At 42.2% G+C, this 26,125-nt stretch overlaps 1 protein-coding gene across 1 annotated transcript in view; it reads left to right on the forward strand.

Moving 5' to 3' along the window:
• The first annotated feature begins 599 nt into the window (after positions 1-599).
• Positions 600-26,125, forward strand: part of cpne5a (copine Va) — a 67,448-nt gene continuing 41,922 nt past the window's right edge. The window contains exons 1-7 of the mRNA XM_030056489.1: positions 600-709; positions 11,561-11,601; positions 12,557-12,603; positions 17,067-17,170; positions 18,354-18,393; positions 19,489-19,503; positions 19,665-19,741. Of these exons, the coding sequence (XP_029912349.1) occupies positions 600-709; positions 11,561-11,601; positions 12,557-12,603; positions 17,067-17,170; positions 18,354-18,393; positions 19,489-19,503; positions 19,665-19,741 (434 nt within the window). The remainder of the gene's footprint in view (positions 710-11,560; positions 11,602-12,556; positions 12,604-17,066; positions 17,171-18,353; positions 18,394-19,488; positions 19,504-19,664; positions 19,742-26,125) is intronic.

Consider the following 26,125-nt stretch of genomic DNA (forward strand, 5'->3'; position numbering starts at 1 on the left):
AAGCAGCAGGAAATTACTCTTCAAGAAAATACAAAGCACGTTAAAACTGAATGCCCACAATTCAGCTACTCCTATCAGATCGACAAAAACAATAAAATTACACAATCCGAGGTTTGTGTCCCTTCATGCCGCTTTTCTGAGGGGCTGTTGCGCTTAACAGCCCTCAAAACCAATTTGGACCGAAATAACGATCCGTCCAGCCATACATAAGCTTGAATCCGCAACGAGTGTCAGTCGCAGTCCAGCATGTAGAAGAATGCAGACAGGAGGGGTGGAGTTCAGAGCTTTCACTTTTCAAGCGCGCCTCTGCCAGAGGAGATCATTCTTTGCCTTGAAAACAGTGGAGTTCACACTGGTGCGTTCTCACTGGCTTCTGATTCCTCTTGTCAAATCAATAACTCGATCGCCGCAGGCGCCCATTAAACTTTCCATGCTGTTGCCCGTCCAATGGAGAGCACTTCGGAGATTTAACTGGACTCTATTTCCCCCCGCTTAACCAGTGCGTATCCACTGCTCTCCAGCGTCGGCTCTCTTAAGGACTGAGGTTTTGGGGACTCAGGCTGTGCGAAGCGGGCAGCTGGCCTGCGTCTCCCGCGCTCATGGAGGGAGACGTTATGGACAAAGTGGAGGCCATGGCGAAGGTGTGTGACTTCGACCCCATCACTGGAAGCATCCCGGCCACCAAAGTGGAGATCTCTGTGTCTTGCAGGTTAGTCCGCCGCCGCGCTGCTGTGTCTGCATCAGGCTTTGGGTAGCTCCGTGCGCTTTGGGTGCACTGGCCGTATGCAGCACCGAGAATAGCCAGAGCGATGCTGCTGGTGAGCAGCTGCAAGAGAGTAAACACACTATCAAAACCATAGTCTGCTCACCGTCGAAATACTCTGTTAAGCATCAGTATCTGAAGGCTGCTATAGAAATGTCACAGCAAAACTTTAATGTAGGCTGCATTAGTATAAACTACACTGGGAGACAGCCTTATAATTAGGTCAATATAATAAGTTCATCACTCCTAATTAAGTACCACACACATGCAAATCCGACTCATTTCAGGATTTTTGATGGTTTTTCGTTGTGGCACGTAGAATTACAACACCATTCCAAAAATCATAATGTCGCAACTATTGCAAAACACTATTAAAACATATTCCCCAATCAATTAGAGAAGAAGATAACACACTTAATTTGATATTCTGCAAGTCATATCATCCTTAAGCTTTCAAGCTTTAGATGTGAGTGCGATTTTTATATTTCTGGCGTGGAAGATCAAGACTTGGATTACAATTCCCAGCTGCTTCCCTCTATAGGCCCGTGTGTGCGGCCGTTCACTGAGTGTTCACGGGTCTCCCGCGTGCCGGAGTCGCGTGCCACAGCGGATATCGACCGTCGGAGAGTTTGTCGGCGCGTGAGAGAGTGCGAGGTTCCCCTGAGGCGGTGTGCCATATGTAAAGCTGTACAGCTGACTTACCGTCTTCGATAAATGATGCTTTTTGTGCCAGAGAGACATAAAGACCGCGATTTATTGCCAGTGGCAACAGTTTATTTTGCGCTGCTGGTGTTCACTGGCCTATTATTCAACTCCAGCGCCCAGAAAAAGCTCGCAAAGATGACTAGTGCCTCGGCTAGGTAGGGTGGGGCACGGTGAGAAACCTAGAGAGTATGAAATATTGGCTATCGGGTGCAGACCAGTTCATTGGCTATAAAACGGAATTCTGCAGTTTAATTTAAATGCGAATTCCTTGTGGGAACAGATTATAATTGTTTTAAGTATGTTTATTCAGGTTAAGGCTGTGTTTTCGGGGCCTTCCCATAACCTGTACTCTCTAGTGAGGTTTATTGTGTATGTAGGTGAACTCACCTTAGGCTACTGATGTGTGTATTACATAATGTGTTTCCCCTCTATCCTTCTCTCTCGTGTTGAAATCGACGACCGTATCAGTGTTGATAGGGATCTCAGATATCAGTGGCACGCTGAGCCGAGGGCGACAGATTATCAACTCTCCCTCCCACTTCCGCTTTCTTCCCTCATTTGCATCCTTCTCCAAATAAACATTCATTCAGTGATCTGCCGAGGGAGCTGATAAGGTCGGCCCTGATAAATGTCTTCTGTCCGTCTGCAGATGCGGCCGATGCTTTCCACTTTGTAAGTCTGAAGTTGCCAAACGAACGCAACTTTGTTTTGGTCAGCGAGCCGCCCTTCAAAACCCCTCTGTGCAATTAACTGATGTGTCGATTATTTTCAAAACACACCAATTAACCTTTATGAATATGAGGAGTGAAAGAGAGACTGGTGCAGCTTGAGCCAAATTTATTATGAAGAGTGCACAGTTTGGAAGTGGATGAAGATGGTGAACCGCATTGCAATTTGCGTCATGGTGGTCTACTGTGCCCCCCCCCCCGTCGGAAATTAGAAACTCCTTGTTGTGTTTAATGTTGCATGTGAGAGGAATGCACTGATGGCTCGCACAACTGAAGCTATAGTGTGTGTATGTGTGGTATGTGGTACGTGTGTATAAGTATTTTGCTTTCTGTGTGTGTGTGTGTGTGTGTGGTTGTGTGTGGTTGTGTGTGTGTGTGTGTGTAGGTGGGTGTGTGTGTGTAGGTGGGTGTATGGGTGAGTGTACATGTGCCCATGTGTACCCATTTGTGTCTTTTGCTTAGAAGCTAGACTTTGGAATGGAACTAGTTTTCCCTCTTGGTAAACACTTACTTTATTTTCCCTCAGACCTTCATATTTTAAGCAGCGATCTGTGCAGATGCCCTCAGGCTCTGTCAGACTGCAGCTCCCTCGTCTGTCATTAATGTCTCCCCAAACAAAGACTTGCTTCAGGACACAGTTCGATAGTTTATTGAAAAAATTCTTTCATGTTTTCACTTAGCCTTGAAATATCGCCTGCTTTAGATGCAAAGACTTAAGGTCCCGTCTGTTCTTCTAGCTCATGCCCGACCTCTGAGGATGGCCCAAAAGATTAAATATGGACACTTCAAAAACCAAACTGGCAAAAGTGTGTATGAAAAAAAAAAAAAAAAACAATACACACAATGCATAACTTCAGAGCATTCTGCCAGTTGTGTGCAGGTTTCTATTTGGCCCATGCAATAGAAACAAACAGAAACAAAGGGTGTTATGTGGGTGAGAGGCACCAGCACCACAATTCTGTGTAATTGATTTAGTAAGCCTCAAAGCTCTGAGATTGCAGCACATATGGAATTGAATTGTGGTATGCAACCCTACAGGCATTCTCCAAACCGACCGCTGTTATTGCAGCCGACCTCCTGACAAACTGGAGGGACTGAGGCAGACAACCCCTTATCAAAACAAGTGCATATCGCTGTGATAGCACATTGTTTCCCCTCTATGGCTCTGATTGGTTTTGCTCATAGGTCAGTCAGTGAGCAGAGCCTGAAGCATCTGCTCCTCGGTCGCGAGGGCTAGACTCCAACTCAGCGATAAGATTGCTCTTGAAACTCAAGTGGTCTCTACTCCTGCATGTGCCTCGTCATATGCCAATGAGTACAGCTCAGTGGGTTTGATAGGAAAGGGGGAGTGGACACATTTACTAGCTTTACTACTACTCCCAGTGGTTCCATGCCAATAATAACATTTTTCAGTTCTTCAAGGTTAGATATGTGGTTTCATGGTTTTATGTTGAGCAAAGCAGTCAAAGTCAGTCCAGTTGATTCCATAATGAGCCTTTCCTATATCTCAGCGTACCAGATGGTCTCAGAGTTCACATATAAAATGACTTGAGGAAAACTGGGATTTTGGCTCAGTGGGTCCAAATTACCACTGAGAAACACAGTTTCCAATTTCTGGTAATGTCTGTCAGAAAAATTGTGCACACAGAGAAAAATCACAAATGCCCCGGAGGCTTGACAAGGCGATCTTCAATTGATGCATGGATTTTTTCTTCTCCTTCCTTTTTTGTTCACCACAGAGATCAATGTCCAGGATATTGGTCACGATCTGAAAATACATGGTCAGTGTGAATACCCTGTATCTGCCTCTGTGATCTGAATGTGGGACCAGATTGTTACTGATAGGCTTGACATCAAATATAGCAAATGTTTAGGACATCAATCCAGTAAAGGGAGAGGCAGTTTATTGTCTCTGAAAAGATTTTCAGGAATTTCTTCATTTCTTAAATGGTTGGATATGCAGAGGAAAGTGAGAGGAAACACTGAAAAATGATCTGATGATAGATTGTGACCTAGATTTGCTGTAATGTTGTGAGTACATGACACACACTTTAATTCTACAAAACTACCAGGAAGTGCCCAAGGGAGAAGCAGGCACAAGGACTTGCTTGAAAAATTTTTCTGCTGTGAAAATGAAAACATATTGTTCTCAGATTAGAGAGCAAAACTATTTGTGACATACTTGATCAAACATAAAATTATTGGTCCTCTGCGACAAGTCAAAGCAGACTGGAGGTGTGCAGAAAAATTTTTATCTGCTGACAAAGCCACCCTTTCTTCCTCTGTGCTCAGCCTCCCACTTGACAGCCTGGGTGTCGAACTTTATCAACACCTAGCGCCCGTTTCATTAGTATGAAGACATCGGTTCTCTTCTAGCCACTATTGTTCTCCTCCATTGCTTTGGGCTTGGCATGTCCATTCATTTAGTGTGATAGATTGGTTAGACTTGTGCTACACCAATCGATGGTTTCCATAGCTGGGGGATTTAACCTAGCTATGCCAGTCTGGTCCCCAGGGATCCATTACCTGGTGAAACACACATTGAAGCTCACAGGGGTCACTCCACATTCAGCATCTTGTGACAAATGCCTGCACGTGTGGATTCCCCATGCACAAGGCCACTGATTACCTCCGGGGTCAATCTGAAACTTGTGGCATGCTTCTCAATCCCAACAGTCCCCTGAGGCAATCATTGCAGCAAAGGAGGGAGCCATAATGCAAGCATTAGGATGATTAGGATTTGTGGGTTTGCAGCATGATCTGTCAAAACCAACTGTTTTACCAGGGAATTGGAATCCAATCTGTGTAATCCACCTAGTGTTTATTCAAATATATTGTTCCTTCCTCCCTGGCCTTTAACTGTGCTGTCGTTTTTCTCGTAATGTAGCTGTTGATCTCATTTGTGTCACCTCTCTAGAGTCTTGGTTACCCATTCAATCAAACCCTGTGACCTGGTTTCCCAGCTGAAGCATCCTTTTGTTTTACACGGGAAGAAAGCAAGTTTGAATTGAACTAGTTTGCATTGTACAAGAGCATAAAATATTAATAAAAGATCTGTCTGAGTAAGAGAGAGATTTAAATTTGCAATGTTTTACCAAGCTGCTCTTTTCATACCCTGTTCTGGGTTAAGACTGACCCGAGGCGCACTCACAGCTTTTATCTCACAGGATGGTGTGTGTTTCTGTGTGATGTGCCGCATCTGTTTTGGGGGTCGAGGCTGCGAGACACGGTGTCGCCAAGAGAGGCAGATCCTCTCCAATTTTGGGGATGTTAAGATTGCAGCAGGCGAGTCTCACAGGTCGATGAAGCGAATAATTATGCATGAACCCCTGACACAGTGAAAATGAGTTTGGATCGCAGACACTTGGCTTGTGGCCGTGTCAGTGTTATTAATACATTCTCATTTGGGATGTATGGCGGCAGAGGGGTATCCCATGGAGACACACTTGTGGTGCCATGTCAGTGGTTTATGACACTCTGCATGTCGCCTGTGTCATCTGGAAGTGTTGTTTTGAGTGACTATGAGAACCAAGAGTCTGGTGTAGTGATAACAAATCAAGCCATTCCCCTTGGCTTAGCGGTATCAAGATGCTCTTGTCACTATTTTCATGGAAGCTTAAGGGTCACTACACTTTGTCAGTGGATTTCTGTGTCAGATGATACTTGACCTAACGTCACAGTTTATCCAGGTCCGGGGAATGTGGGAGCTGATGACGGATTTGCACATGGTTTGACAGGCTGGGAGTTAGCTCAGTGAAGATTTCACCATGTTGTGATACATTAGTTGAAGGTGTCAGTGACAGGCTTAGCCGAGGGTCTAAACAAGTTTGTCATTGTCAGGTTATTGTCGTACCTGTGCAAATATCAGAGTTGTGAACTTTTCTTGTGGATATATGACAGTTGATTCCTCCTTCTGTAGCCAAGAGGGACATTTCTGCGTGAATATGTGTGTGTGTGTGTGTGTGTTTGTTTTGGAGCTGTGTAGTTCAGGTATTGGTGATATGCTCTATACGGGGGGTCATACCTTTGAATTTTCTTAATGCTAGTTAGAGTTTGTCAGTTTATGCTCATTACAGTTTACCACCTATCTCCCATGTGCTCCTCTCACCTATCCAGGCTCAGCATGGGTCCTCATATTTCTGCACCAATTACGCAGATTCCTCCGTCTGTTTCTGCCTCATATTGTATTCTCACTGCTCTCTTCCCTCAACTAACATCAATTAGCATTATTCCAAAGCCAAAAAGCTATGAAAACTATGAAAGCTTAGAAATGCTTTATTGTGCTTGAATGTGTTCTCAGGGTAAAAATTGAAATATTTTACATTGCCAATCTGTGAAGTACAACTTGTGTATTTATGCATGTGCGTGCAAATAGAATAACAGCTTGGGTGTTTTCAAATGGAACAGCGAGCGGGAGATGAAGGGAAATGGGCATGAATTCACACTAGGCGAAGCGCAAAGTGCTCTGGCAGGGTTATAACACCCATAGTATCAGTGTGCACATCTCCTCCAGCTCCTCACAGGAAACTCTCTCTGCACAAACCCTGAGCTGTCACAGCGGGCAATTAGCAGTGATATTATTCCCAGTTCAAACATTAGTCATACACGAAAAACTTAGCTGAAACAGCCTTTGGGAATCGTATCGTATGTGCATGTGTGCGTGTTCTCATTTACCAGACCAACAGAAGAGCAGTTTTATGACTGAGATTCTGTCACTGCTTGCATGATGGCCACCCAGGGAGTACTCTACTGTAGGTATTGCGGACCTGGAGAGATCCCAGGTTGAACAGAAACTGAATAATTAAACAGATGGAGGAGAAGAAGACACCTGGCGCCATCACAGTGAAGGTCAGCAGATGGGTCTGTCACTAATAAAGGGACCAGATTGCATGTTGAGTGTAATGGAGGAGAGGTTTTGAGATCAAGACAAAAGCAACAGTACTCTGTATCATCATCTGTCACCATCCTGGGGCTTCACAGATAGACAGAGTAACACAGACAGGGATTATTACTAACACTGAAATGGCTGAAATGTTCACCAATACTTTTAAGAGCTTTTCATTTTCCAGGGTTATCACTACCTTAATTGCAAGGGAGGTCCTCCTTATTAGTCTATTACATCCAACTACTTCTAAACAATTATTTTATCTCTTTTTTCTGAATTGAAAAATACAACTTTAGAAGGCTGTGGGAGTATTTAAATTTAAATAAAGGGAAGCCTTGGGTTGTGAAAAGCATCTAAACTGATCTTTGCAGCTGCATATCTCTCTCCCACTTGATGCCATGATCCTGTGACCCCTGAGTTTTTCCTTAAGGGCACATTAGACAGAAGAATTCCCTGTTGATCCCTTGGTGGCTGAGTAGAGAGAAAAGAGCTGTCCTTGGTCAAGGAAGAGGGCATCATAGGGCAGGACAAGTAGGGAGTGACTAAAAAGTGGCCTTAGATTTATAAACCATCTTTCAGTGTCTTCGTAAGGCCATTTCCCTTTATCACTGATGCATCACGGAGGTCTTCCCTCTCCCTTGACCTCCATGCTTGCACTTGTCCTGTACTTTTACTGTAAGAACGAGTGAGGGAGCAGATTGTACTGGGGTGGCCAGCGAGATAGATTCAAAGCTATTTAAAACCCCTTCCCACTGAATTAGATGCTGTTTCTCCAAGGTGCCAATTATGATTTCAACAACTCTAAGAGGGGGTTAGAGTATTAAGGGACCGCTGACAATGAGGCACTGCAGGCACAGGAATTAATTCTAACATCTCTTAGATTAATAACCAGCCACATGGACCAAGGAGTTGCTAAAATATCTCCAAGGGTCTCACCGAGAAGGAGCTTGCTTTCTTAATATATATTTCCAAATTAGAGTTCACCAGCCAGTAACTTGTCTTCAGGGGTTTTATGGGTGTCAAACTCCCTTGGATTCACACTTGCCTCCTAGTGCAAACATTCATGAATATTTTAGCCAAACTCAACACATTTTATGACACATTTGTGTAGCCAGAGATAATTTGGAAATCTGAATGCAGAACAAATGCATCATTTGGGTAATGCTAATCTAGCGTTTACAACTTTTCCTATCACTGCATTGCTTATTAATTAAAATATGCATAACCAGTATCTACAATTAGATTCATTGATTGATGAATAAACAAACATTACCATGTTAGAGATGATTAAGTGGAGAACAAAATCTATTAATCTGATAATTTTCATATTTGTCTGGTTGAATTGATTGTCATTTCCGAAACTTCTGTTTGATCTACATCTGATAATAAACTCCAGACTGTTGCTTCACATGTGATAAAATATTGAATACTCCAACTCCAACGATAACAGGCGGTTTCACTCAGAGTTTTAATGAAGGTGATGAAATCAAGGGGAATATGAAAAATGATGTTTGCAATATTCATATATACATTCCCCAAAAGCATCTTTACAATAAGGGCTGATTACATCTTCATATTGATGAAAATTAAAGCATGCATAGTGAACTACGCAGGCTGCTACATTAAGTATGGTGTGGAAGAGAAGCCGATAGATATAATTACTTTTGTCCTACTTTAAATGAACTGCGCTCCACATCAACTTTTGGGATAATGATCTTGTCTTATCCCATTGAGACTTGCGGTGAGAAGGAGTTGATTTTTGAAGCTGGCAGCATTGCTTCGCTGAGAGCAGATGGATTATCTGCAATGTTAATACCCACGCTGAACGGTGTGCATTCCGGACATGCTGATTGGTGGATTAGTTTGCATCGGTGTATTAATCTGTGTACTAATGATTTCATTTTGGAATGGATAAGTGCAACGGAAGAGAATTAAGGTGCAGCAGCAAGACTCACTGTACTCACTTGAGGATCATTTTCTACCCCACATTTATGACAATGGTGTATCATAGTCAAACAGTATGGCATGTTTTCCTGCTTTATCCTCCTCTGTGGTGCACTCTGGTGGAAGAAATAGGCTAAGGTGATGGACAAGCTAATTGGCTGAGGGTAATGGATGCCAGACAATAACAGGTGGATGAGAAGAGGCAGTTAGTCATGGATGGCTTTGTTATCTCCGGTGATAATTACAATGACAATGTTCCAACTGTAGTCAGGTCAGCCCAAGGCTGAACACCGACAACAACCCAAATTAAGCTGCATCTCATATCCCCCCCGACATGTCCCTGTGACAGAACATTTTTTATATCCAGCTCCACAGAATTATTTGTACATGAATGATGTCTTGTTGCTTGGATTGGGGCTTGAAGTCTCATCTATATTCATTGAAATCCTCCTATTCCCTACATGGTTGAAGATTGTTCTTCACTGCATTCAAGTTATTTATTGACACTTTCTCAGAACCAGGAATCAGAGATGGGCCAAATTTATAGCTTTCTGGATCATATTGATATGTTAATGAGATCACTGAAGCCATCTGAATAATGTTTCTCATTTAAAACGTTGATTAAAAAGATTGATGGTATGAGCAGTTCACAGCGCTGTCGTAAATATTTATTTCAAAGGTAATATCTGTTTTAATACAGTAGAGAGGGAGCGAGAGGAAAGGTGAGAGAAAGAGATGGAGTGACTACAGTTGGCTGAGAGAGATACAGAATTTCCCATTGTCTCCCAAAATAGAAGAAGTCAGTCCAGGACAGGCAAAAATTCTCTCATTGCGACTCTTATCTTGAATGAGTCAATGTGCCAGTCAGGATGCCTGGCTGCATGAGAGGATGTTGGCTGGTGATCAATATTGCAAAACTGGATACCTCTTCCCCTTGTGTGAAGCTCTGTTGTATCTGAGAATTTAGGTTCTGGGAAGTGCTCAAACATCCAAGTTGTACAGTATATTGTCAGTCTTGGCAAGAGAATTATAATTATTATGTCATGCAACAGCAGCCCGTTTTCTTTGATTGTCGTTCCTCTACAGACCAGAAAGCCCGGAAGCTTATTGTGGAAAAAGAAGGGAGCGAATAGGACCCGCCCGCCATTCTCTCATTGGTCTCTTGAGTTGTCCATGTGGATTTGAACTGGGAAGCGCAACTTGTTAATCGTCTCAGAGATTTGTACAAGTCCCTTTAAGAGCCTGAATATTTCCTGCAAGAAATCGACATGTTTCACTGACCACTGGTTTATGGCCTTTGCTCTGTTGGCTCTATTTTCATGGCCAAGCGTTAGGCGTTAAACCCCAGCAATATTCTCTCTGGGGTGTGGCGAAGTTATTTTTTGCAATTTTCGACTCTGGCGTTATCTTGGGGAGAGGGGATTGGCAGAGGAATTAACAACACTAGTAGGAAGAATAAATGATTAACAGGTGGAGTTCTGCAATGGCTGATCAAATCAGATTGTCTTATTCCCTTTAAAAAAAAAAAAAAAAGTGCACTACCTGCTACATGACGCATACTCATCTTCAGTCATCTTCTAACAGGAAAGATCAGACCGACTTCTTCGGTCTTCCTCTCTTCTCTGCATGTGCAGTCCATGCAGAATGGATCTATATGACTATACAGCACCTGAACATGAAGATATACTACACAAATATGTCGCCTGTATGTCCCGTTTTAAGGTGAATTTATGTTTCTGGAGATGGTTTCAACTGGGTCACTGTGTTTTCTGTGTGTAATGATACTGATATCATTTATTTGAGGACAATCGCTCACACAGTAACAGTGCAGTTACAGCAAACTTTGTAGAATGATAAACATTGATTCCAGCATTTTGTTGGTTTATTTTCCTTACTCGATTTGCTTAAATAAAACACTTGTTGTTCATCGATACTGTGTTAAAATGTGCATGTCGCGCCACAGTTACAAACTGAAAGAAAAGCAATAGTCTTTTTAAATGATTTACATGTCTACATAATGGTGGACTAAACTGGCAACTCCTCATAATAACGCTGACTGAGGTAACCTGTTGTTTCAGTTTCACGACAGAAATGTGGATATTGAAATTTACTTAAAAACACACACAAACGCACACTTGTTTCCCGCCTTGCTGCTATCAGATCTGACCAAAACAATTACAGCTGTGCTTCTGTACTATCAAACCATGTTCATCACAGCTATGAGCCTTCATCTATTGGAAATAAATCCCAGGCTTCTGGTGCTACTTTTGGGAGACCTGTTGGGAAGGAGAGGGTGCAAACAGCTGCTCCCGGCAACCTGACGTTTTTTGATGAGGATGTGAAGTGACTGCATAAAATTTGAGTTATAGTGAAACAGTTTAGTATCTGTAAAAACTAAGACATCTGTTTACCTCTGTTAGAGCTGAGGCAGGTTTAAGGTCTACTCAATTTATCTACATTTATCGAGGTATCCATATTAGATAATGATAATGTTTTGATTTAAATATGTGTATGATGTGTATTTTTTCCTTACAGGAATCTTTTGGACCGAGACACATTCTCCAAATCCGACCCACGTAAGTCACATTGTCAGCCTTTTACAATGCAAATGAAACACAAACCGTACAGAATTAGAAAGACTAAAGGCTGCAATGCAGCGTACCTTTTTCCTGTGGGAGATTTTACTTAGAATATGGTGCATTGACACCTCTCCTCATTTTTGTGACTCTTTACTTTCACTTTTGCTGAGCTTAACTGTGATTCAGTTTACTCTGCTATTTCAAAGTGTTCCTTCAATAACTGCATATCATTTGCACAGTAATGTGACAGCCTTTCCTTAGTGGGAGCTACAGAAAGTACCTTAATGCATGCAGGGTATAAACGCCAGCCTTTGAATACAAATGGGTATCTTCTGGTGAAACACTATGGAAGCATCCCCAGGTCTCTTGGGAAACCGCTATGAAGGCATTTTCTGTGATACTCCCTGCAGGATAGAGAATGGAGGAGACATTTGACACAATAAGGCTGAGGTTCAAGTCCTTTGTATAAATAAGCGACAGGGGAAATATCACACTCTCCCTGTTTTGTATTTGCCAGAAGATGAGCCATGGGATATATGACAGGTCATGTTATGCTTGCTTGCCTCAGCGGCATTTGAAGTCACCAAATCAAAGAGGAATCAGGAGAATCCCACTGTTAAGAAATTGTGTTTTGATTGCACAGTTTAAATTGTGCTCCTGGTGCCTTCAATCTTACTTTGCGCCCTGTTCCTTGTGTGTTTGAGATCGTACAGAACCAAAATTTGATGTGGTGCAGTATCATCAAGCCTGGCACTTCATTATGCTGTCAGGGCGTGTCAGGATAATTAATGATGAATCTCGACAAAGACACAGCAAAACAAACACTATTTAATGAAGAGGGATGCATGATTTGGTTTGTTTTGTGACTCTGCTCTCTCTCTCTCCCTCTCCCTCTCCCTCTCTCTCTCTCTTTCTCTCACTCAACACCTCCATCCTGTCCCCCTCTTCTCAGTGGTTGTCCTGTACACCCAGGGTGTGGAGTCCAAACAGTGGAGGGAGGTAAGTGAACACAGCCGCTCTTCTGTCAACACACCTCAGTCAGTCTGTCCTCCACCCCTCTCCACAGCAGCCTAGTCTCAGTTTGCAGCCCCGCCCCTCCCCTCTGCACTTTCAAGGTAAATGCTGTGAGTGCCAATCACTCCCTATTGATCGAGCCCGTGAATATTCATGTGTTGGTCTGCGCTGTGTTCGCTGTGACTGATTGGCCATTAAAGTGACAGCTACATGTATTGATAAAGATTAGCCCGGGCGTCAGAAATCCCTCTGGCTGCCGGCCACTCGACCGCAATTAGACAAGAGACTCAGACAAAGTGGTGGAGGGCAGAAGTTGCAGCTGGACAGAGCGTCCCTTCTGGGATTATTATTTGTCCCGATGACATAAAGGAATGGACACGAAGAGAAATGAAAACATAGCACCTTGAAGGAGAATACCGCTCAATTTAAGATAACTCCCACGACATCCCTGTGGTCTATCTGTTGTCTGTGAACATGAAACACTTTTCACAAAGCTGAAAACCAGACAGTCGGGTATTAAATACACAATCAATATATACATGCTGGAGCTGCTCCACTGAGTATGTGTGACTTTGTGGGCTCAGTTTTTTCCTTGAGCTTTCACTCCTGAATCTTTTTTTTTTTTTTTTAATTAAATTGCAGTGTTGTGCTTATTGATTAGGCGCCGGTGTGGCATCGGCATAAATTGGTGTTAAACCACAGATGAAATGGTTGGACAAACTGTCCTCCTCCTGTTTCCTGCTGCAGTTGTTCAAAGTGAATGTTCCCGGCTGCAAAGTGAAGGCAGAGTTCCAGTTATAATCTGATTTATAATCTGTCTGTAATCTGTCTGGCTCTGACAGAGAGAGTTGTTGTTCACAAATACATTACAGTGATCGATGTAGATAAGTTGTTGATGAACACAATGTGACACTGCAGAGACACATACTGAATTGATAATGAATACACCCGTGCAATAACCCCCTGCCCAGGAAGCCGCTGTGCACTCTTTAGATTTCTATATAATTTTGTCTTGTTGCAATGTTAATCACGGAAAACAAATTACATTTCAGCTTGGTGGTTGATTATAATTTTAGCTCAGGTCTCTTTCCAGGGAGGTCAGCTTGGCACCCTGTAATTTGAACCTCAGCCCTCTTAACAACCTGCTGCTGTTCCTTTGTAGATCCAAAGAGTTGTTTTACAGATGAAAATGTGAGTGTTATGTAAGTGTATTGCATTCATTTTGTCAAAACAAATTTCACCAGGTTTTCTCATTATATTGAGGCCTTTTCTTGTTATACCCCAGTTCTCTCTTGTTGTATTCATTTGTTTTTGTGTTGTATTGAGATCTTTTTTGGTTCTCTCATTATAACAAGACCTTGTCTCATCACCATGAGAAACAGGATATTGTAATATCACAAAAAAGATTTCAGGGTAATGAGAAAAAGATCACAACAACATAACAGTTGTCACATGGAGAGCTAAGGCCATAATGACGAGAATGTTTTTATTTAATCCACTTTTATTTCTTCTTGGCTTGAGGCCCTGGGAGATTTTGGTCTCTTTGAATAAAATTAATGGAATTACTATCAGTTTCTCAACACTGCAACAAGATTGCAACAGCAGTGATGGAGATCAGGCAGTGTGTCCCTAGTTGTGAGCCGAATCTGCCTCTGCGACTGGCACAACCATATAGTCTTATTTACTTTCCAAATTCTCTGATTCTCTGATTCCCTGCATCTCAAATGTGAATATTTTCTGGTTTCCTTAGTCCTCTATTACAGTAAAATAAGTATCTTTTGATTGTTGACTGCTGGTTGTGATCAACATTTTTTTTTAGCATTTTCTGACATTTTATGGACCAAACAGTTATTCGATTAATCGAGAAAATAAACGACGGATTAATTGACAATGAAAATATCATTAGTTGCAGCTCTAATCACATAATGATGAGAAAATCTCTGTATAGCAAGCGAAGATATCAGCACAGATCTCAGAATAACAAGAAACTCAATATAGTGAGAAAAGATCTCATAATGACAAGATTTTGCTGTAATGAGATAAGTTCTCAATGGGGATTTTTTTTTTTTGTCAAGATGAATGAAACATGCTTCCGCAGAGTGCAGCTGAACAACAGGCATATGCGCAGGGGAAGCCTCCTACACCTATCACCACTGGCAAAACAGCTAAAACCGTACATGCTGTGGGTGCAGCCTTGAAATCTCCCTCTGAAAGAGATATCGGCTTGTGTGTTTGGTGCCGGGCAGATAGCTTTGTGAGCAGCAGACTCAAGCTGTGTAGAATTGATAAAGCTAAGCGCTTCTTTTGCCCCTCTGTCATGTAATGTGTTTTTGTCCTCCCCAGAGTAGATATGGTCGGCTGGAGCACCTCTCAATGTGCCACCGACCGTCTGTAATCCAATTAACTCTTTGGGGAAACTCTCCCATCGGCTGCTAGGAATTCACACCCCTCCGTCGAAAGAAGAATGGGAAACTGAATGGTTATGGGTGAATTTTGATTGCAGTAGGATGCCTTCATCACCTCTGCTCCGAGACCTGCTCCCCCATATCTAATTTTATGTCATTTTGCTCATGGTCCAATATATAAGACCCAAGCTGCAGCACATCATTCTGTTAACACGTTACTTTCAAGTCTTAATCTCCCGCTCTGCGTCTTTAATTACTATCAATCTGTGACAGGTTTTCCTCTTTCATCCTTTTTTACTCAGCTGCACAGGATGCTAATGCAGTCTATTGAGTGGATGGCACAATGCAACCTCCCTAAATTACTATGAATAAATAAATAAATCCCTAAATAAATAAATAGCCTGGCCTCTGCACTTCTAATTCCTAGACAGGAGTCTTTATTCCAAGATGAACTCTCTGACACTCCATCTCCCGGTTATTCTAGTTAAGGTTGTTGGATGGCAGCGACTGCACACAGCCAGAGCTCAGATATCCCCTCAGCAGTTTTTTTTCGTCAGCGGCTGACAGTTAATTGTAATGCTTTGCTGCCCTGGCTTGGCTGCCCTGCTGTGCTCATGCCAAGGTAGGAATAATATGTGGATGAGGAGGTCTGTTATTTCCTCAGGTTGTACTTCTCTTCTTCTTGCTCTGGTGCTGGCTCCTCTTCTCTAGTTAAGTCTGGGCCTGTGACCAAAGTGAATATCGTAGCGGCCCCCTACCACCACACTCGGCCCCTGTTGTTGAAATATGCCCTTCTGTCCGCTCTGAAGACATCTGTGCTTCTCTGTCCGACAGAATGAAGTTCACTTTGTGACAGGAAGAGAGGCACAAAGGAAAAAATGAGAGAAATAGCAGCAGCACATACGAGTTAAACTTTTATAGGTTTAGACACACTTTCATGTTTGATGGCAGGTTACATCTCCACATACCCAGCCCCTCAAACTGTCATATATTACATGCAATCCTACTTGAATGGCTTCGCATTAGCTTAGGCGTCCACTTGTTAAAAGGGCTCTCTGGCTCTAACTCTGGCAGGTGTACCTCCCTTGTTAGGGGCCGCTGTGAGTTTTACTGGATGTAATCACATGTGTGAGTTTGCCGTGATCTGATGCCACTGTAATCCTGCTGTTTCATCTCCTCATCAACTCCTAACACTGAGATTATTAATTCACTTTGTCAGTTTATGCTAACACTTTCTACTAGGGATCATTTATTTATGCAGCTCAACGTCAGTCCTCTGACTATGAATTATTCATTTTGGACACAATTAATGTGTGTGTGCGTGCGTGCATGCGTGCGTGCATATGTGTCTCTGTTTGTGTGTGTGTGTGTGTGTGTGTGTGTGTGTGTGTCTTCTGGGTGACTGCAACACTTTCCCTTTCTGTCTGTTGATTTGTTTATCAGCACAACACCTCATCAGAAGGTCTTGCTCTGTAAGAATAACAGCTATTTTTTCACCGTCTGTGCAAGCAGTTTCAATTTTCCTGTTAACACCATTGGAACAGGAGATGGTTTGCCATCTTCCTGCCGTTGTGTCAGCTCCCCTGTGTACCGACAAAACGTGGACGACTTTTCTCTCTCTCCCTCTCTCGTTCTCTCTCTCTCTCTCTGTGTCTGCCTTCATCTCTGCACCCTACACCCTCTGCCTCTTGTTTTAAAGAGGGTGTGAGAGCCATGATGGAGTGAATGTGATATTAATTAAATGACTGTAATTGGGCTCAATAAAGTGGTTTCCTCAGGCTTGTTCATCACCAGTACAATAAAAAGAGGTGGAGAAGAAGGGCTAACTGCGTGTGATCATTGACTTCTGTTAATCAAATCCCAGCTTATCCGATGCCGTGAATTCACAGGGCTGTGGGGAGAGGATCAGCGGGGTGGGGTGAGGTAATAGAGCAGTAGATGTACTTTCTGAGTGACTGCATGATATGCCATCTCACAGCTCTCCACTGATACCTCTGCATCTCCCTTGTTTCTATCCCTTCCTGTCTCTTGGCTCTGATCTAGTTTGGGAGAACAGAGGTGATAGACAACACGCTAAACCCAGACTTTGTCAGGAAGTACATCCTGGACTACTTCTTTGAGGAGAAGCAGAACCTGCGCTTTGACGTGTGAGTTATTCTATTTGATCCAGTCCTCCGAGGACGCACTGAGGTGTGTGCGTTTCTGATGTGCTGCCCGCTTTGAATCCACTCTTCCAATTCCTCCTCTTCTCACCACAAGCTTAACATCGTCTCTCTCACCCTACCTCTCTCTCTCATTTTCTCCCCCTAATTCACTCTTCTGCTCTTTTCCCTCCCTTGCCACCAACTTAGCTCTCTCCTGAGGAATTATTCATTGGTGCGGTGTCGCGATAGTCATGCGTTGAAGGGAGATTGGTATAGGGGTGATAAATATTTCATATAAAGTTTTATCCTCAATCTCACTGCAGCTAAGCAAAGCAAATGTCTGAAACCAAGTCCCATAAGACACACAAAGACCTCTGTCCTGCCTATTCTATTAGACAGCTGCCTTTCTCCTCTTGAAAAGGCCAGAGCAGCAAGAGGGTGAGGAAGGTGTAATTTCATTTTGAGATCTTTGAGAACAGAGTCAGGATCATTTCCTTGACTTTCTCCTCATCATCCAGCCCTCAAGAAGAAAAGATTTGTTTTAAAAAAAAAAAAAGTATGTCTGTCCTTTTTTTTTTTTTTTGCCTTCAGACCTGAATAGACCGAGTCCCTGGTGAACTTCCAGGATGTATCTAAGATCTAGTTCAATGTCTCTGTGGATTTTTAGACACTTAATGAATTCGTTCTGTGCGCTATCATGATACAACTCTGGGACAGAAGGAGAGGAAGTATATCCCCTCTCAATTAGTGTTACTCATTTACATCTCTCTTTTATCACAGAGGTGGGAGTGGGGGCATACCGAGGTTTAATTACTTCCACATTAAGTTTGACTGGCAGATGTTCTGAACTTGCACAATATTGCTATATTGTTTCAATATGATCCCCAGGGCAAAGTACGGAAATTATATTCATAAACTATAGAATGACTTCCTTAATTAACTGTCACATTATTGCTTACATTTCTTTTCTCGGCTATTCCCGGTGCTCTCTGGCCGACCCAAGTGAGTGATTGACAGGCAGGAAATGTCCTGCATCAGCCAGTATATTTTTTATGGCAGTTAATAATTAAAGTGGTAAGGTTCTCTGGCCTTGTTCAGTCTTTAAATGTTTCGTTTTTTTTGCCAAAGTTTATTTTTACCTCTGTGATTCCTGCCCTTTTTTTTTTTTTTTTTTTTTAAATTTCAGGTATGATATTGACTCTAAAAGCCCAGACCTGACAAAGCATGTAAGTAAAGAACTTGTATTTTGTGGATGCATTGCAACGCATCAGGAGCTTTGACATTATATTTTACCTTTTAATCTATCTTAGTTGATTCATCTTCAATGCATGACACCCATATTTTGGTTTTATGCAAACCAACTCAACATCTAAAAGCTTAAGTATACCTTGGAATAGGGAGAACATTTTGGGAGAGGTTATTTTTATATTTCTCTACCTACCATCTGTTTGAATTTATAAAATTAGGTATTTTTATTCCCCTAACAAAAGTTTCATTTGTATTTAGCCTACCCCCTTGACACTTTATTTTCAAGAGGAAATCAAGCATTGCCCCTATCATCAGTATCAAACAATCTCAAACAATTTCTCTGTATGCTGTGTTGTGTTGGGCATCATTTAGGAGTTTTAATATCCATTTCCACACCATTTGTATTGTAATTTAGACTGCACCAGACAATACATTCTGCTAGGAAGTACACCTAGTGAAAAAACATACATTATGGAAGATAGCTCATTAAGATAAATGTATATTAGTATCATCAGTTACAGTAAAAAACCTGTGATAAACAAACCATTACTCTTACTATGCAGCCGAAAAAGAATATATTAGCAGCCCTTGGTTTGCATATTACCAGAATACTCATCATTTTTTTTTACACATACTATATCACTGTGATGCTTTTATTGTTGCATATTTGCATTGGTGTTTCAAACCCTCCACGCACTGGAAACAAACTGCTCCCTGTGTCTTCCTCCTTCTCTTTCTCTCTTTCTGCCTCTTTGCTGCATTTCTCTCTCTGCCTTTCTACATAGCTCTCTCTCTCTCTCTCTCTCTCTCTCTCTCTCTCTCTCTCTCTCTCTCTCTCTCTCTCTCTCCTTTTCTCTCCCTGCCCTTCTCTGAGCTCCTCTGACTCCTAACCCTCTGCTGTTCTCATTCTGCCTATCTGCGCTTTCACACATGCACTTTTGCTCTCTTTTCTTGCACTTGTTTGATGACGGTCTGGTATTTGAGTCTTGTGCCTTCTGTTCCATGATATGCTCTGTTGTGTCAATGCTGCTGCCTGGTCTCTCTCTCTTCCTCCTCCTTCTCCACCCTGGAAGCCACCCGACTTTAACGTACGTGTCTGCCTCAGATGTCCTAATTTATCACTGTACAATGCTTATAACATTGCTTAACTGCTCATCGACTGTCTTTGTTACCCCCCTGTGATCCACTTGGACAACCCCTCGCTCCGTCCCGCCTGTGCCTGTGTCTTTACGCTTCCCCCCAATGGCAGGACTTCCTGGGTCAGGTCTTCTGCACGCTGGGAGAGATCGTGGGCTCACCTGCCAGTCGTCTGGAGAAGCCTCTAGGGTGAGTAGCAGCGCTCATTTTACTGCCTCTGATTGGTTCGCGGTGAACTCATTAACTACTCATATGGCTGGAATAGGAGTCCAAGCAAACACAAGAAAGCACATGCACATCAATGGCTTTTTCCAGAAGCTGGGTAGTAAGAGACACAGGACTATGAGAAAGGGAAAGGGTGTTTTTCCTGTCAGTCTTTATCTTAAGAGGACTATTGTTTTGGTTCAAAGTCTGTGTCCTCACTATGGCAAAATCAAAAATAAGTCAGCAGCGTGTGGGTATTTTTGCTTTTTCATAGAGTAAACGTCTGTCAAAACCAGGGAGAGGCCTCAACTTTGTAGGTTCAGATTTTTCCAAAAAATAGATCTACTGTAATTTGCCACTTGCCACAGGAATTTCTCTAATTCAGACGTTATCAGATAATGAAAACTCACAGGCGTCATGCAGCCCATTCGAATGTGACATGGTTCTCCCGTTGGATTTCATGTGTTCCAGCAGAGACGAGATGATGATGAATATGTCTGCCTTCTAGAGCCATCTGTATACTGCATTACATTGCAAGATTAGACCCGTCCCCGGATGGGAATGGGTAATTGAACACGACCGGGGGCTTCCTCAATGCAATTACTGTCATTAGGGAAGTGATCTACCATGCAGAGTGGATGGAAGTCAGCATGAGACACATAGCACTATCAACTCTGCTTCAACACAAATTGGTAGATATGAAGCCCTGCAGCTAGTGGCATCCGCAGACCTGTGTTGCACTTTGAATCCTGTGTTGGCGTGTGTGTGTGAGTGTGTATCTATGCATGTGTGGGTGTCTATGCATATTTGTGTCTGCGAGTGTACATGCGACAGTTTGTGAAGGCTGTCAAATGTGGGTTTGGGAAACTATGAAGTGTATGTGCGTGTGACTGTGAAGTGCAGTGTGTGTGTGTGACTGTGTGAAATGTGTGGATGTGCTGGCCCCTGCAGTAGGGGGTTTGTGTGAACAGCAGGGCTTTGGTGTCGACCGTGAACCCTGCCAGGGACTGGTGGCAGTGGATTATAGAGCTTGGTGCCCTTCAGTGCTGAATAAGAGGATGAGCAGGATCAAGAGACACTGTTCACCAATATGCTGTAAACTAGGCTTCATACTCCACATCAGAGACAGGCAGGAGGCTAAGGAGCCCAAAGTAGGCATGATGGACAAAAGTATTGATTGTACCGCTTCCAGCAGGGCACTTTGATCACCACAGAGGCTATGCGGTGATACAACGCCCAATTTTCCTGCAGCAGAGTGTGATGAGAGGGTCTTGTTTACACTACAGACTACTTGGCAGTTTATTGGCAGAAAAGACATGCCTCATGAAAACATTAACTTGCTTCACTATTAAGCGTTCAAACTGGTGTCTTGTTGGAGCAATTCAGCTTAATTTCGGAAATTCAAAAAGCACAGGTTTCCCTTGATCTCCAGCAGGAGTTCCATTTCCTCCGTGAGCAGCTTTCAGCCGACGGTCCTGGTTTTAGCCAGCTTTGCCATTTCTAAATAGCTAAACAGTATCCATGCGTAATGGAGTTTCTTCCCCTCATATGATCGAGAATTGCTCCCAAGTTGTTTAATGGCTATGTGCTCCACTTCCTTGTCCATGCATCCTGACATGACAGTGCCTCTCTGTAGTAGAGCTTTGAGGAGTGGCCCCTCCAGGGACTGAGGAAATCTGTTAGCCATGCTCAAATGAGCCCTCCCAAGGCACACTGCATCCAATGACCTGCTTGAGAAGCACATCAGTACGCCTTTTCCTACTTTCCACACTTCATCTCTCATTTATTCTCTTTCTCCATCCACCAAAAATCTCTTTTTCTAACTTGACCCTCTTCTCTCCATACTGTGCTCTCTATTTCTCTCTGCTTCCTCTTTGTCTCTGTCCCTCTGCCCCGCTTTTCTCACGCTGTCTCTCTTCCTCTTCCTTACTCAAAGCTGACCTCCAATGCTCCCAAACCAGCACACACACACACACACACACACACACACACACACTCACACACACACACACATGCAGAGTCTCCCTCATGCGAGCAGAAACCTAACCTGTTACACATGCTTGGCTCATTAATTTGTAGCAATCATTTCTGAATATGTATGCACTACACACACAGGGACAAAGGTAATGTTCTGGTATTTACTCTCACATAAATTATCCAAGACTTTTTTGTGGTGGGAAAAAGAAGATTACACATTAAAAAAAAAAAAAAAAAAAAAAAAAAAAAAGGCTATATTATTAGACAGAAATGAATGCTGATGGATGGAATACGAGCTATAGAAAACTAAAATCATTTAGTTTTTAATGAGAAATACATGTCAAAGTGACTGATGAATGGCATATTGTGCTGAAAAAGTGTACATTGTGATGCAGCTGTTGTGACTGTGATCATGTGCATAGCCTGTGGGAAGGAAACGTAATATGATTGCATAGGTAACATGATAATAGAGTTCATTATGTTGATGGCAGTAACCTTTTATGTTGATATGAGAAATTACACCACACACTAGAGCATATGAATGCAATACAACATTAGCATGTTAAGCCCATTACTATTACTGTGCCCTCCTGCTGTATGCATGAAGCAGGCAATGAGCCATAAGCAGAAATACAATGGGTGTCGTGGGTGTGCTGGCTGCACCCATGAGGGCGAGGGAAAGGGATTCACTGAAATAAAGCAAATAAAAAGTTTCAAGTCAAATGAATATAATGAAAACTGGATTTCTTAGTTCACATCAAAGGCTCATCTGTGCAGCGTCCTACCTGTGGGCTACGCAGGGAACTTCCACCAAACCATCATCAAAAAGAATTCAATCTTGTCTTCCAGCTTTCTGTAAGACACTGCACATCAAGCGGGTCCTAATTTCAAAGACGGCAGTGGTTTGCTCAGTGTAGGCAGTTTAAGAAAATGTTTACACGCTCACAAGGTGATTCAATTTTTATCATTGGTTTGGCCGACAAAGCATGAATTGTTCCAGCGAACTTCATATCTCCTGCTTTTTAGCTCACATAGCAGGTCAGCTTTTCTCAGCTACAGATATCAGGAAAAGCAAGAGCTGAGCCGAAGCTCTAAAATGAGCTCATTGTACATTTTGTAGTCCAGCTCACTAGATAAGCCTGTGCACCACATAATTGCATAATACTTCATTTAGATGATTATAATGATTTTAAGGTAATTTCATGCACTGCTAGAATGCACTGTGGAAGATTCATGGAGGTAACACCGAAGTTTTATGCAATGTTGAAATTATGCCTCTTAAATATCTAATTTTGGAAATTTTATTAGACCCCATTATTGCTGCAATAATGAACTGAATCTGACTGTTATTTATTCAAGTCCTAATTTGATGGTTTTCCTTGGGAGCTTGGTGCTACAAGGTGTTATCTGGATACAGTGCAAGTCTAAGATGTTGTCACTCCATGTTTTTATGTCCCAGCTGGTAAAACTGCACTGAAATCTATCTGTGGAGCTCAGCGACGCCAGCACTCCAGTGGTACTTAAAATGCAAAACATCGTATTTGTAGGATAATAAGAGCGAGACCCAAGCAGAGAGAGAGAGCCTTTTAATTCTGCAAAATCAGTCTGGGTTTGGTTCTACAAGGTTCTGTGAGAGTATTTTGGATAAACCCAGTTTCAGGAAACTCAGTTTCGGGAAACTGGATGAATTTGATTTAATGGTAAAAGCAATCCAGTTTTGAAGGAACCCGATACAAGATTGGGTCGAATTAAAAGTTTGCATCTAATTTTATGTTTGAATTACATTTACACTCATTAAAATACTCACTCTTAAGAAAGCCCCAGTAACCACAATACAATGTCAGCTTCTAAAGTGAAATGAGATTTCACTTTAACCTTTTCAACCCAGCCGGTCCCAGTGGTGGGCTCATCATTACGAATGCATGCTGCGCATTCAAGCCTTTTTTCAGACACACAGAACTGTATTTTAAACAGCAGTGGCGATCCTAAGGTTTGCAAAAATAACAAGTATGCCCTTCTGAATTACAGTGAAATGTGTATAACATGACAGACAAGACAACTACATATTTTCAATTTGATGTAATGGTGCTGCCACAAAACATCTTGGCTTTGAATTTTTCAACAAATGTCAGCGTGAAAGCTTCAGCAAAGTGTTACAACCAGCAACTACTGTACAGAATATGCATGTGACATTGTCTTACATCATTGGAGAAAATGCTTGTTTTTTTCTTATTTTTGCCATCTATGCCAGTTTAGTGAGAAACCCACCAGCTGCTCCTACTTACCAAAGAAAGATAATCTAACTTTCTCCAAATATTTTTGTAATACTCTTGCTGGCATTGTACAGAACTGTATGAGGATGACTGGCTGCACTGATCCTTTATGTCCTTGATTTCTATCCTTCATTGTTTCTATTTCCTTTTCTACTGATGTGGCTGCTGCTCTTTCCCTCTCATCTGTCTCACTCCTCCCTGCTGTTCTGTGTTTTGCTGGTCTCAGCCTTAATAAAATACTTATTATACAAACTGCATATTTTGGGAAGTGCACGCTGTTCCTGCTAGGAATATTCATTCACTATCAAACTTGCAAAGTCTGTGTGTCAGTTTTTGTAGATAAACCTGTATGGTAACCATTGGATAAGAGTTAGTTGATATCACATGCATGTACTATCCATGTACCTATGTAAAGTGAAAAAAAAAAAAATCTGTTAGGAAACAATAACAATTCTTGGCCCACCAGAAATCGAACAGTTTATATGCATTAGCTTGTAAACCATCAGTGAAGATCAAAATTCAAACTTACCTTTCAACATGATCAGAAAAAGCTGCAAATCTGTATTTAACTTGACTTACATTAATTAAGTTTTCCAGGATGACACGATTTTGTTGAAAAGTAGATTTTGACTGATTCTTACCGAATCATTGTAATGTGTGATTGAACTTTACAGAACCAAACCAAAGCAAGTTCCTGAGATTTCTATCTTTTTAAATATTTAATCCCCAAAATGCTCTCAGGAGCACCACAAAAGCTTAAGTAACATTTAAAAAACAAGAATAAATCGACAATAAAAAAAAGTCAGAAACAAAAACAAAACAAAAAAGCTGGATAGAACTTAAAGCTCAAAAAATGATTAACTTTCCCTCCCAATTAACGGAGTTTTATGAACTCACCAAAAGTTTACTCAGAGAAAACTAAAGTACTGAGCATCGTTTGTCTCATCGTGACTTCAGAGACTTGCAGTTCTTTTAAAGTTGTTGGTAAATGTACTTGGCTGCTTGACTCGGGGCAAAACACTGGCTGCTCCTCCGAGATGAAAAAAGTGCTCTGCAGATTTAAATAATGAGTCTTTATGTGTGTATGTGTGTGGGGTGGAGTTAGGGGGGGGGGTGTACATTTCTTTCTTTTTTTTTTTGTTTTTTTGGTGAAATTGAAAATCCTTAAGGTATTTTAAGTGGAGGGAGAAAGCTGGTACAGGGTTTCTCTCAATGTTTATTGCAGTCTGTGCCTGTATTATTTAACTGGGAGGTGAAATGTTTGGGACGGCTTACAGTAATCAGCATCCTTTGCCTTGGGACATCATGCACAATTAGAGCATTCTGCTGCCTCGCTAAATGCCAATTTGGACTCCAAGGCTGAACACTAACAAGGGTCCCTCTCTAATAATGTGTATTCCTGCTTAGGTGTGGAAAAACTACAGCCTTGCTGATTGTACAAGAGCCCTTTTTGCTCAATGCAACGGGGATTTATTAGGTACCGTTTTGATTCTGTAAGATGCAAATAGCTGGCACTCTCACTGGCACGGCTTACTATCTCCTTTATTTTTTTTCTCTCACTCAGCTATCACAATCTGACATTTAGTTGAATTGCTTTGTTTATGACTGTTGAAGGACTTTGGCTACACTCTAAATCTAGCAGTCTCCCAGAGCATTACTTTGCTATGAAAAGAGATTGTTCTTACAGTGATTGTTAAAGGGCTGGGGTTTTTAAAGCACGATAGATAATAGTGCAACACATTTATTTCCCCTACACTTACAATGGGGGCGCCAGGTGCAAGAGCAGGCAAGGACAGTGGAGGTTTTCACTCTGTGGATAAGCTTAGCTGATTTGTTTTGCACTTAGAGCAGCCAGTGTTCATTTCTGTCATGGCCATGGGCTGTCATCCCCTGGAAAGGTGAGAAAGCTTCCCTGCATCCTGATGGCCCCGGTACGAGCGCTCCGCTGCACCAGTTCAGCACCCTTATGTTATTACTCTATTCAGCAGCCAAAACAGATCTGTCCACTGACAGTCTGTAATCTATAGTCACTCATAACCACCGCAGAGGAGGTCAAGGCGACCCGCTGTAACATGATTACAGATATGAATTCCATCACTCACCACCCAGCGCCAGGTGA

Source organism: Myripristis murdjan, chromosome 7, assembly GCF_902150065.1.
Source record: "Myripristis murdjan chromosome 7, fMyrMur1.1, whole genome shotgun sequence".
NCBI classification, from domain to species: domain Eukaryota; kingdom Metazoa; phylum Chordata; class Actinopteri; order Holocentriformes; family Holocentridae; genus Myripristis; species Myripristis murdjan.